Raw genomic sequence first — 12,014 nt, 5'->3', positions numbered from 1 at the left:
GACAAATTCAGTAACACTGTAGATTACTTTCTGTCAGCCACTGAGGTCAGTTTTTTCATTCTCTGATACCAAGGAAAAGGTGACATGAGGATATTAAATGCATTTTCAGGATGGTTCATTTTCTCATGCCAGCAACAAAACCAAGAATTATATTCCATTTTTTTATTGGAAATGCCTGCTGAACCTATCTCCAAAGGAGATAGTGAGTGAGATATGCTTCTTTCAAATGCAAAAGATTACGCTTTGTTAACAATATTAAAAGTAACCCTTTAAACTTTCAAGTAGTGAATATTCTTTGGTAACTGGACATATTTCACATTTATATCTTATATATATACAACAACAGGAAAATATTTCCTTGGTAGAAGCCCAATTTTTGAAAATGCTAAAATGTAACAGAGTGCATCACCACCACTTAAAACAACTACAAACTTTGAATGAATGCGAGAAAAATACCTACACAACCAAGTCCATGATGCAGAGATCCAATCTACAGTAGAAAGACATATACAAGTTCATTAAACTTCAGAGAAACACAGTACTGTATCATAGCAAGTAAATACGTCATGGTCTTACTATGACTAAATGCCTATAAAGTAAAAAACAAATATTTCTATCAATAAAGACTACTGGCTATTTCCTATGTTTTCTTTCACACAGTTAAAAAAGAATCTCAGTAGAAGATCCTTGATCCTTGGACTTCCTCGTAGCATTGTTTCTCCTCTCAGCAAAGCATGAGGTATCTCAGGATATTCAAAACCAGCATTAGAATTCCTTGGACCCCATTTCCAGATTAAGTTCTCTGACAAAATGACATGATCTCCTTTTACAAATACCAGCTCACTGAGCTAGCTGCAAAGCTCAGAAAAACGTGGATATGAATAGAAGTTCTCTGCTACCCTTTGTAATTCTGGAGTCATAACTGACAGCATAAATGTTGTAATATGATTCTCTATAACATCACATTTTATTGAGAGAAAATGCTGGAAAAATATCTTAAATCATATTTATGATTTGGAATATCATTATTCACAAGTATCAGACTAAAACAGATTCATCTGCACTGTGAATACTCTAAAATAAAAGACAATCTTATAATAATTTATTATTTTGACAGTTTCAGCTTTCTGCTTTTTAATAACCAAATTATACATCTGAGCAATGTAATTACATATTCTCCTATGCTGTGCATTGCCCTGCATCTCCTTAATATGTAGTAATTTACATTCTGGGCAAAGACTTACAGGTTTCTTTCCTACTATGAGCTTTTCAACCTTCTGGACTTGGGACACATGGTCCTCATTTGTCTTCAGTTCCCGCTTGCGGATCCGCTCATAAATCCCAATCAGCATTTCTCGAGGGATATCTTCACCATCATCCACACCTACAGAAACCAACAGTTTTATGATCAGTTGGTTTTGATTCATAGCTGTTGGACATTTCCCATGCTGTTCTTGGGCCCACCTTACCCACATGGCCTCAGTAATGTAGCTGTGTAGTGAAGCACTGAGTTTTGCTCATATGCTTGCTATCTCCATACAACAAGGCATTGATCAAAATCAAACTATTAGGTTTATTTTTCTGTTTTTCAATAATTAATCTAAAACTAATCCCTAAAAAGGCTAATTTTCAATGATAATTATTTTTTCTCTTTAAAGAAATACTGCCCCAGTATTAGCCAACATTGCTCACAGATTCATTTCTACAAGACAACCTTATGAATAACATGTAAAATTAATTTAACCAGCATTTCCTGTATAATTGTAAAGGTAATTAATTTAGCCTGGAAAAAACTGATCAACAGAACGGCCTATTTACAATGCCACTGTTCAGTACAGCGTGACTGTCATCAGCATACAAGCATCCCAACAAATGCCTGGAAGTTGAAAGCTTGGTCATGCGCTTTTAACAGCATTGGAAAGAGTCTGATTTCAGTAAGTGACTGAAAGCTAGCATTTCTGGGACAGGGACATGCATATTTATTTTTTCACACTAGTTTTAAAGCAGTAACCTATTATCTTTATGGGTTGACCTTGGACTTTGTGAAGGGTTTAAGTGTGGTAAACTTCAATTGCATTTAAAAGTTTGAGGCACCGGATAGTTCTGGGTACATGGTAACAGTAACTTTTCAGCTGCACTGAAAGAAATAACAATAAAAGGGCTGCAAATACATCTCCTCAAGAAAGACAAAAGTGACAAAATGCTGTATGTTTTGTTCTGCTTTCAGTATTGCAAAAATATCTAAAACCTTCACAAGCGATGGGGATTTTAGAAGGCAGGAGATATCAGCAGGAACAAGCCCCATGGTCAGAGCTGGCTTACCCCTGAGGTTCTTGACAAAATCTTCTAGCTTCATTTTCCGTTCCGGTTTCACATTTGGGCTGTACATATCTGTGTTCAGCAGTATAATGGCAAAAGCTAGAATGAAGATGGTGTCAGGATTCCTGAACTGCCTCACAACTCCTGGATTGCAGATGCAGTAACGTTGGCTATAAAAAAGGAGAGAGGGGAAAGCTTTCAGTGCTATGAATTAATATAATTTCACCACATAAACCAATTGCTACGTTCCAGAGGCTGTGCAATTACTCACGTTCTATACAAACATTTTATTTTCCATTCCCACATTTTTATAAGCCTGTCCTAGAATAATGGAAGGCTTTTGGCTTTAACTGCCTTTTTAACTTCTCAGTATGGATCCTGAGCTCCACTAACTTCAGCTTTTTTTATTTTCAGTAACAGTCACTGATACCAGTTTAGAACACAGCATTGATTTTAGCTTGCTGCTGGTTTACATCTGCCCAGCATTAATAAATTAATGCTCTCTATTCTGCTCTTATTAAAATGCTTAACGAAAGGATAAAAGCAAATAGACTCTAAAAAGTAAACAAACATATAATTTTACTCATATAAAATGCAAATATTATATGCAATTATATTGATAGAGACATTAAAAAATAACTTGCATTTCTTTTTAACTGATGCAGAGCCTTCTTCATTACTGCAAATAAGTTACATGAACAGCAGTAGCATATAGAACTTCTTATTTTCATACTTACTGAAACTACCACAAACAATATGCTGTATTTGAGACTGTACTTGGCTCACAAGGACAGTGCAAATAAGCAGGAAAATAACTTAGACTCAATTTCCCCAGTTCTCCAGTCTGACAGTTAGACAATAGCAAGTTCCTCGTGACTGAATAATTTATTTCAGTGTTATACCTAAAAGCTTCAATGAGCCGTTCTACTTTCTGAGCTTCTCCTTGAACACGGATATGAGCCTGAAATTTCCTGAGTGCTTCATCCAGTTCCATTGTTGAGAAGTCCATCTCGTCCACAACACAACTGGGATAAAAACAAAAGCCACTGGGTTATTTAATTTCCAGCAGTACAGCACTGTAGGTAAGATTTTGAGACCAAAAAGCCTTTTCACATTTTATGGAGTTGTTTGAAACCCCTCAGCAGCAACTGCAATAACTGTAGGTGAATTATGAAGGAAGGATTGCAAAGAACAGATCAATGAGAAAGTGTATGTGTAAGGAGGCTCTTATTTGTGGTTGGGTATTTTTTATTTTATTTTATCTTTTTTTATTTAGCAGTAGAGTTTCTAGAATGACAAATGTCTGACTAATCAAAGCAACATGTCATTCTCAGGAATATCAGGAATTATTATTGGGTTTATGCTTCCTGGTCAACCAATTATTATTACCCAGTGCCTACAACAAGGAGTTTATATTTTTCGAAGTATCAAATTTTGCAGCTAGTGCAATCATCTGTACCAAATGGTTATGTCTAGGAATGTTCTTGTATACTGAGAAAAAAAACTAATCTTAATACACATCTACTATTGCTTTAATTCTCATCTCCCCATCATTTTCCATGTCTTTCAGGTAACATTTACAGAAAAATAATTACTTCCTTGCTCTGAAAATACAGTGCTGACAAAAAATAAAAAAGAACCAGTTAAAGATAATCAACAGTGTGAACTGTGTCATTCCAACACTTTGTTTAAAGACTGCTATAAAATCACAGGCTTATGAATTTCCTTTGGTTAAACTTTGCTTTTAGTTTTTAAATAACCAGACATGAATCACTGCAAGTAATAGCACTGTAGTGCAGGAACCACAGAAAGCAATCACAAGCTGTTTTTAAAAGCCTTTTCTTAAATGTATAGCTATACAGTGACAAATTAGAGTAGCTCACATTGTTTTTTCTAATAATATTGTAGCTACTGTAGATTCATACTAAAACAATTTATTCACTTCATATTTTTTCTTTTACGCTGAAGCACAGGGAAGCAAACAAGCCTGGTATTTCTCACACCCCTTGCAATCCACACCTAAAAACCTCTTATCAATTCTGCAGTAATGTTCACATTTTTCCCACCTATTGTAAGCTCTCTAACACTTTCAAAATCTCTTTTCTCCACCAAAGATGAATGGCACATGTGCAGGCAAGCTGGAGTCCAACTGTAGTAATTAGAACAGATAAGAACCTCCAGAAAAATGCTGGCCAGCAGCATAACAGGAAGGGGACTTAATCTTAGTAATATGAACTACAGATGCAGCAGGTACACCATTCTTAACTGGAATCAGTTAAGATTCTGTAAATATTTCAAAATAGCAAACAAGACTTTTCTAGTCCCCATGGAATGCCAAAAAGAAGGGGAGGGGTAACAAATTATTTGTTTACATCCACAGCAAGTGAAATAGTAGAGGTAATAAGTCTTGGTGCGCTTGTCAAATCTGATGAATTTTTGTTAATGTTGGTTAACAAAATGATACCCTTTGATATCAGTATCATAATAATGGTGATGAAGAGAATGTGATCAAAAGGACTTTAGACACTGCGGGTCATCTTAGCCAGGTAGGCTTTCCAGGTAAGAATATACATTTTAAATGAACACTCTTCAAATAAGTCAACTTTTAAAATTTTTTTTTAATTATTATTTTCACTCTACTCTGTTTATAAGGATGGAAATTAATGACCATACTGCTCAAGCTTAGTTTTCTCATTCGGCTTTTCTTTTTTTAAACAATACAAACAGATTTTGTTTATTTAATCTTTTGAAAATGAACAGTTTGCACAGAACTTGCCAGCGTGTGCCTGCACACACTAAAATCCCTGTTAATCTAACACTTAGGCCATTTGGCTGTAATAATTATTTTTATGTTCTGTTACTGATGAAGCCTTATGTAGCATACAGTATTATTTTGTTTTGTTCAGTACATTATTATCATTCTATGCTCTAGAGGGAGGTGTTGCTGTCTAAACCTTAGAATCTGGTTTCCTCCTCCCTCCCTCAGAACAACATCCAGAGTGATGTAGAAACATGCAGCACAAAACTTCCTCTACCCTGATGAAACATCTTATTGTGGACTAAAATATGCTTAGTCCTTCCTACATACAATACTCACTCCAACACATCTCGGTTGAACTGTTTTTGTCGATTTCCCAGAAATTCTCCAATCATTTGTCTGCTGAGACCTTTTCTCTGCAGGAGAAAGTGAGCAACACCAACTGGAGTGTCAGGCACGAAACCTCTCTCAATTAGGTACTGGACTCCTTTTTCAGGTTTTCTGAGGAGAGAAATGAGAAGACAAAACAATGTTTATTATTTTTTTTACCACTGAAGGCACCTGACTAAAACTTTGTAGCAGTTTTACTATCACTTCTCACAAACACTGCTATGGGCTCATATAGATTCAGGGTAAATGTAAATGCCACAGAGCACACTGTTTGCTGTTAATAGCTTACTAACTTTGAAACAGACCTTTACATGCTTTTACACATTTCCTGTTCCATTCCCTTTTCCAAAGAGAAGCTTTACATGTTAGCTTCAGGAGTGAAAGTCATAGCACTTGTTAGAGCAAAAGACAAGCCCCCCAAAAACTCAGAAAGTAACAGAAGAACGTTAAACTGTTTGTTGGGGAGGAGAGTTGGGAAATGAAGCGATTTCTGGCAATAAATATAATTCGTATAAAGACAAATTCTGCTTACAAAGTGATGCAAGACTCCCCTCACAGCATGCATTATGCAGTGCACTTTCCAGCAGCATGGAACAACACATAAACATAAGTTCTCTTCAAGACAGTAAAGGAATGTCTTTACAGAATCAGTAATTCTACCACCATCTTTATTTTGCAAGGAATCATAATATAGTGTCCACCCTCAGGAGTGAATGACATGAACCACTTCTGACCAATGAGAACTGAGAGTATATCCTTCTATATGGTTACTGCTAAGAGTCTTTCATGATTAAGAAACTATGCCTGAAAGAACAACTCAACGAAACCACTGTGCAAAGGTGTATAAAGCCTTCCTTATTTTTGACTTGCAAAATACGTAAGCTTAGAAGCATCCCAAACCACACTAAATCTTTCATTTCCTTTTAAACACTCAGAAAAAGCTGCAAACTGGAAGCATTAAGAAACAAATGAGCACAGAAAACAACTTGCCCAAGTCTAACTACCTAATATCTAGCAATGCCAAAAGTACCTTCCGAGGTAAACTAAGTTTTTATTCACACAGTGGAAATAACCACAGACATACTGATCAACTACTGTTCAGTCTTTTCATGCTGCAGGGAGAGAATTTAATGCAGCTCCAATGGCAGCCCTCTGTTAGGGAAAAAAAAAAAAAAAAAAAAAAAAAGAAAGAAAATCTTCCTTGTCTTTAATGCTGGTTTAATACTAGAGACACTGTCCTGAAGATACTTAAAGTTCTCAAATACTAAGCATTAGCTTCTAACTAAAATCCAAGGATGGCTCTTTCAATGGATAGAATCTAAGGCTTTTCTTGGTTACATTTAATAAATCAGTGCTTTTTTAAATTTGCAGCTGTGGGAGTAACAAGCTGACTGAACATCCTCCTGCTTAGCAGACATTTTGTTCCCATGGCTCTATTTCTTCACTTGTGTTGAATGCTCTACTGCTGCTGCAGTGACTAAGAGAAGCACTGAGCCCATCTCACACCTTCTGAGAGAGAAGAAAAACTATTTACTTAAAATACTACCAACATTAATACCAAGACAATTTCTCAAAGTTCACTCAACCATGCAGCAAAGCAAAAATGAGATCAATAGGAAAAAAACTAGAGAAATGGATGGAGTCTTCCTCACATTACACAACTGGCCAATGAAGAGAAAGAGGAATCAGATGTATCCTGCATCTTCTGGTTACCTTAACAAGAGTCCGTTGGTCAAAAAGTAAATAAAGAACTGTACCTTTCTCATAGCTTCTCTTTTTTTCCTTCATGAAATCAGAAAGGCAGTTATCCACATTACTTGGGCAGGAACCCTACAGGTTCTCCCACACTGTAAAAGATTTCTCCCCATCAAATTATGAAATATTACTCTTCTAAATCACTTCACCTCTTTCATTCAAGACCAAACCAAAAAACTACCAGCAGACAGGTACAGATTACACTGAATTACCTGGACTAACGTACATTCAGTGAAAGCTAATTTGTACTCCTGACAATAACAAAATAATTCCCTAGGAAGTGATCTCAGTGACCACTTTGATTTCATTTGGGAGCAGAATAAAGACAGGAAACTCAGTGAATGTTTGTTTTCAGAAAATAAGTAGTTAAACAATTCTACAATTACTTTCCATCTGATGGTTTCTTTATGTGACCATTTCCTAGCAAAGTGCTAGGAACTGAGACATTTCACATCATTACTTTTACTGAATGTTTAGGCTTGTCTGAAAATTATCACCTGAATTAGAATTGATTACAAATCTGTACAAAGTGTAGGGTATATGAAAGTCAGCCAAAGGGTCCAAGCAGATTAAGTCTGGGTTATTCCAATGAAGGGAAAGACTAGAATTTAGAACTATTGGAGAAATAGGGTTTTCCCATATGAGAAGCATCAGTCTCGAGGAGCAAAGCAGTTTGCACAGTGAAGAGAACCACAGGCACAGCCCAGGCAGTTGCAGTGCAGTAGCTGGACAAGCCCTGGCTAGCAATAACAATCCTGAGTCATCACACTACAGCAGATTCTCTGGCTCCTCATTATTCCTTCTCTTGGCAGTGCCACGTCTGTTTTGTTTTGCTTTGCTTTTTTACTTTTCCTTTCCTCACAAGAAGGAGGGAAATATTTTAGAGAAATAAAAGAACCAGAAACACCACATGAGGATTTTCTCACCACGTCTGAACCCGCTGCATCTCTGCATTTCCCAAAGCATAGGGAAAAGTTTCCAGCAGCCAGAACAAAACACACTCTGCTTTGAAACACGGCAGATGAAAAACCTGCTGGTTCTCTCAATACTCTGCCAGGATTGAGTATTGCTTTTGTGTTTATGCAACTGTGAAATGAGACATCAAGGAATGAGACATTACGATGACTGCACCCTTGAAATTGAGGAACAGCCCCTGCCTTAATGTTTCCAGTGTCCCTGCCCTAAATTCTCTTTCTGTACCCTCACACCCCAGCTACGTGTAACACAAGAACTTCAGCACTGATTTTTGTAGTTCTGTTGACTGCAAACAGGAAACATGAAGTCACCTTTATTTTTAAAAGGCTGCCTTTTAAATTGGCAATGCAGAAACATGTTCAGAGAATTTTCAGCTTTTTTTTGTACAGATGCAAACTGCAAATCAGAAGGTAGTCGTGCATTGTTAGAAAGGAGGTAAGAGTTTGCCCCCCTTCTCTATTTCTTAGACCTCTTTCCAAAGGTTCCTATACGCAGTTTGCTATTCCAGCTGCCCTCTGTGTGCCTGCGCAAGCAGCTGCCCGCATTTTTCATTCTCAAAATGTGTTCACTTGGGATTTGGGCGAGGGGAAGAATGAATTAAAATTCTGGCATGCAGAGTCACCTCAGACGCTCAGCTGGGAGCAGTTCACCAATCGAGCTCCCCCAGGCACAGGGTCATTTTTTAATACAGGGCGGCATCCCGAGCACGCAGGCAGGCATTGTGTTCAGCAAACTGGTTAGCGATTCCTGGCACGTAGCAGCAGCAGGGAGATGTGTGCCCAGAATGTTTAAGGGCAGGCGGAGCTGGTGGAAGATGAGGTAATGGCTCTTTCACTGTTCCAGGGACATTTGCACAGTTACTACTGCTCTTAATGTAGCATTTCAAAAGACAGATTTGTTTTCAGCATCTGGTAAAGGTTATACTCCTTTCAAATGACAATAAATGGGAATTATCCTTATGCCCATATGTGAAACTAGTGTGCTTAAGTATACTATTGGTTGAATTCTTAGTTACACATTTCAGCTGTTTTTTGGGGCATGATGCTGTATGCTAATCAAAGCACCCATCGTGGAACAAAAGGAGGGGAAAAATAACCATCCTCAGGGACAGAAGATAAATCACACAGAGAGCAAAACAACACAGCTTTTTTTTTCTTTGGGTGTTCCCACTTAGGGCTAAACATTTTTAGAAATAATGGGAGTCATTCTAAAAACATTCTTTTCTTCTTACTGAGCCCTCAGCATGGCAGAGGACAAGCGACACGCAGAGCTTTGATTTTAATTTTTGTTGGAATTGTTTGTGGCTTAATAATCTGCAGCCCAGATGTCACAACAACAGGAAAGTCCCTTTCAGCATATAAAGGAGGATGGCAAATAGCTCTGTTGCAAAATCCTAAACAATCCTCCCGTCTCCGTTTTTCTACAGAATCTTTCCAAAATAACCACAGAAAGATAAATTTTGCAAAGATGTTATAAGTCAGCTGGCTAAATGAAATAGTTCTAAAGAAAAAGAATATCAAGTCAGTTTCATTCAACCTTCCTCCTCCCACTTAATCTTTATTAACAAATTCTAACATCATTAAAAATGCTTCCAAGTAACCTTACATGCACAGGGGGACAAGTCCGACAATACGTGTTTTCAGGTCAGACATCAGAAAGCTGAATGGTATCGTAAGTGAAATTCATTAGATGTGCTTTCCATACAAACAGATGAGCAACAAATTAGTAGAGTTACTACAATGTTTAAATTGATAGCTTATTGTAAAGCTTTTTCTATATTTTCCTCCTAATAAAATCTGACGTTTTTTTAAGGATTTAAAATGGAGAAAAGGTTTGCAGTACTTTCTGAATGTCGCAGTACTTAAGATACCAAAATAATATTCCACCTCTACCTTCATGTAAATAACATACAACTCCATTCAACAAATACAGATCCACAGAGAAGTGAATGACATGTGCCTCCTCACTAAGGCCACATATTTGTATATTTCAGCAGGAATTTCCCTGCAATCCAGAATTTGCCATTTCTTTGGGTGGTATCATGCTGCCAACACTTAACAAATTCCTCTTGGATCTGCTTAGTAAAATAAATACTTCAGTAAATATTCCAAGGAATCTAGATGCTCTTAAAAGCAACTACTCCTGGAATTAATATTCAAATCACATTCATAACGTTTTAATTTTAAATAAAATCACCCCCAATCAAGTAAAAAACAAAGCCAGTAGGGCTGTCAAGGATTACAGCTCCAAAGGTGATCACCCACGATACAAACACTCACACCATTTTATAAATCCTTTAAAAGCACAGAGGAGGAGCGGCATCTTGATATTAGCAAAGGAAGCTGCAGAAAACTTCAGAACAGTGAGCTGTAATGCACTGGAGGCACAAAGGGAGCAGTTTTCCATCTGTGGACATAGACAACTGACAGGGAGCCGGGTAGTGACACCGTAATGGTGGCACAAGGGAAGAGAATCTTCTAGCAATACACTGCTTCCTACATGTGCATGGCATCTGCTAACTACTGACTGCAAAGCTGACCCAAAGGTAGGATGTGTTTCCTGACGCTGCTGAGGTTAAACCATGCTGCCCTATTTTAATGTTAGAACCATCAGTGCACTAGAGAAGCAGAATGGAACCTGAGTATCCTACCAGACTGGGCTGCAATAACTGGCAAATCTGGCGTTCCCAGACTGCAGTCAAAACAAGCATGAGAATAAAATCACAGCTTTTTTTTTTTTTTTTTAAGCAGCAGTCAAAAGCCTTCTTGAAGTCTTATTTATAAGCAAATCAGTCTCAAAGGCTGAATTTGCATAGGCTGGGTTTGGAGACTGCAAAATAAACCTTTCTAGGTAGTGTTTTCCTTCTGCCCACAAGTGAGGGATGTTTTCCAGCATAATTTCTCCCAGACTGCATCCCTCTTAGACTGTGCTGAAGAAAAGGCCTAATTCAACACAGCTGGCCTCGCCAAGCTTCCCCAGAGCCCCTGCACTCTGAGCATGCACCTGCAATCCTTCCTTTAGGAACTCAATGAATGGCAACACACAATTGGACACTCTATTGACTGGGTCAAATCACTACCACCATTCACAAATACCAGGACTTACAGAAGCTGCTTTTTAGTTGCAGATTCTTTGACAGAAATTGTTCTATTTTAGGGATACCATATATTCTAGTATAGTGAATACAACAGACCATCTTTTAAATATGCCCATTTCCTTAACACAATGGTTCCAAGTTAAGATCCAAGTTCTTGCTTGGAACAAATTCTATCATCGAGTGATAGAGCTCCCAGAGTAAATGTTTGAATCACCTATGTTTCTTTTCTCCTCTGTCCATGGTTCTCCATTCTCCAGAAGTCTTTCTGCCTCTAAGTGTTCACGTGAACCAGTTGTGCTCAACATTTATTCTGCACATAATTGGCTCCTCTGATAAAGAGTAAAAATCAGCACTTTGTTGTCTGAAAACACAACTGTGATAGGAAAGTCAGAAAAAATATAAAGCAACTGTTAAAGTTTGAGGCAAGGAGAGTGACTTTTCATGGGTTATAAATCTCCACTCTTATAACATTCCTAGTGAATAAGGCAGAAGTCCTTATTACAATTTAGGCACTTAAAAGTTTCTAAATTTTTGGCATTTCAGTTAAGCAATTACCAAAAAGAAATCACAGATTATTTGTTAACAAAGGTTTGGGAATCTTAATTTGCAGCTTTCATGGATGCAACAAAATTAACACAAACCTGTTGGAAAATACATCCCTCAAATTTCCTCTGGTACATGCAGACAATTGGAAAAATCTTGCCTCCTTGTACTATGTGG

The 12,014-nt window shown here is 37.5% G+C and overlaps 1 protein-coding gene across 20 annotated transcripts in view; it reads right to left on the bottom strand.

Moving 5' to 3' along the window:
• IQSEC1 (IQ motif and Sec7 domain ArfGEF 1) overlaps window positions 1-12,014 on the bottom strand; it is a 247,199-nt gene that overhangs the window by 18,852 nt on the left and 216,333 nt on the right. For all 20 annotated transcript variants that reach the window (XM_032447347.2, XM_085516928.1, XM_015874690.3 and 17 more), the window contains 5 exons: window positions 5,417-5,578; window positions 3,222-3,344; window positions 2,323-2,489; window positions 1,245-1,384; window positions 461-490 (listed from right to left, as the gene is read on the bottom strand). In XM_032447347.2, the coding sequence (XP_032303238.2) occupies window positions 461-490; window positions 1,245-1,384; window positions 2,323-2,489; window positions 3,222-3,344; window positions 5,417-5,578 (622 nt within the window). The remainder of the gene's footprint in view (window positions 1-460; window positions 491-1,244; window positions 1,385-2,322; window positions 2,490-3,221; window positions 3,345-5,416; window positions 5,579-12,014) is intronic.

The sequence above is a fragment of the Coturnix japonica genome, chromosome 15 (genome assembly GCF_054131305.1).
Source record: "Coturnix japonica strain WE chromosome 15, WE-NBRP24, whole genome shotgun sequence".
Taxonomy (NCBI): domain Eukaryota; kingdom Metazoa; phylum Chordata; class Aves; order Galliformes; family Phasianidae; genus Coturnix; species Coturnix japonica.
This window is presented reverse-complemented; position numbering and strand designations above follow the sequence as displayed.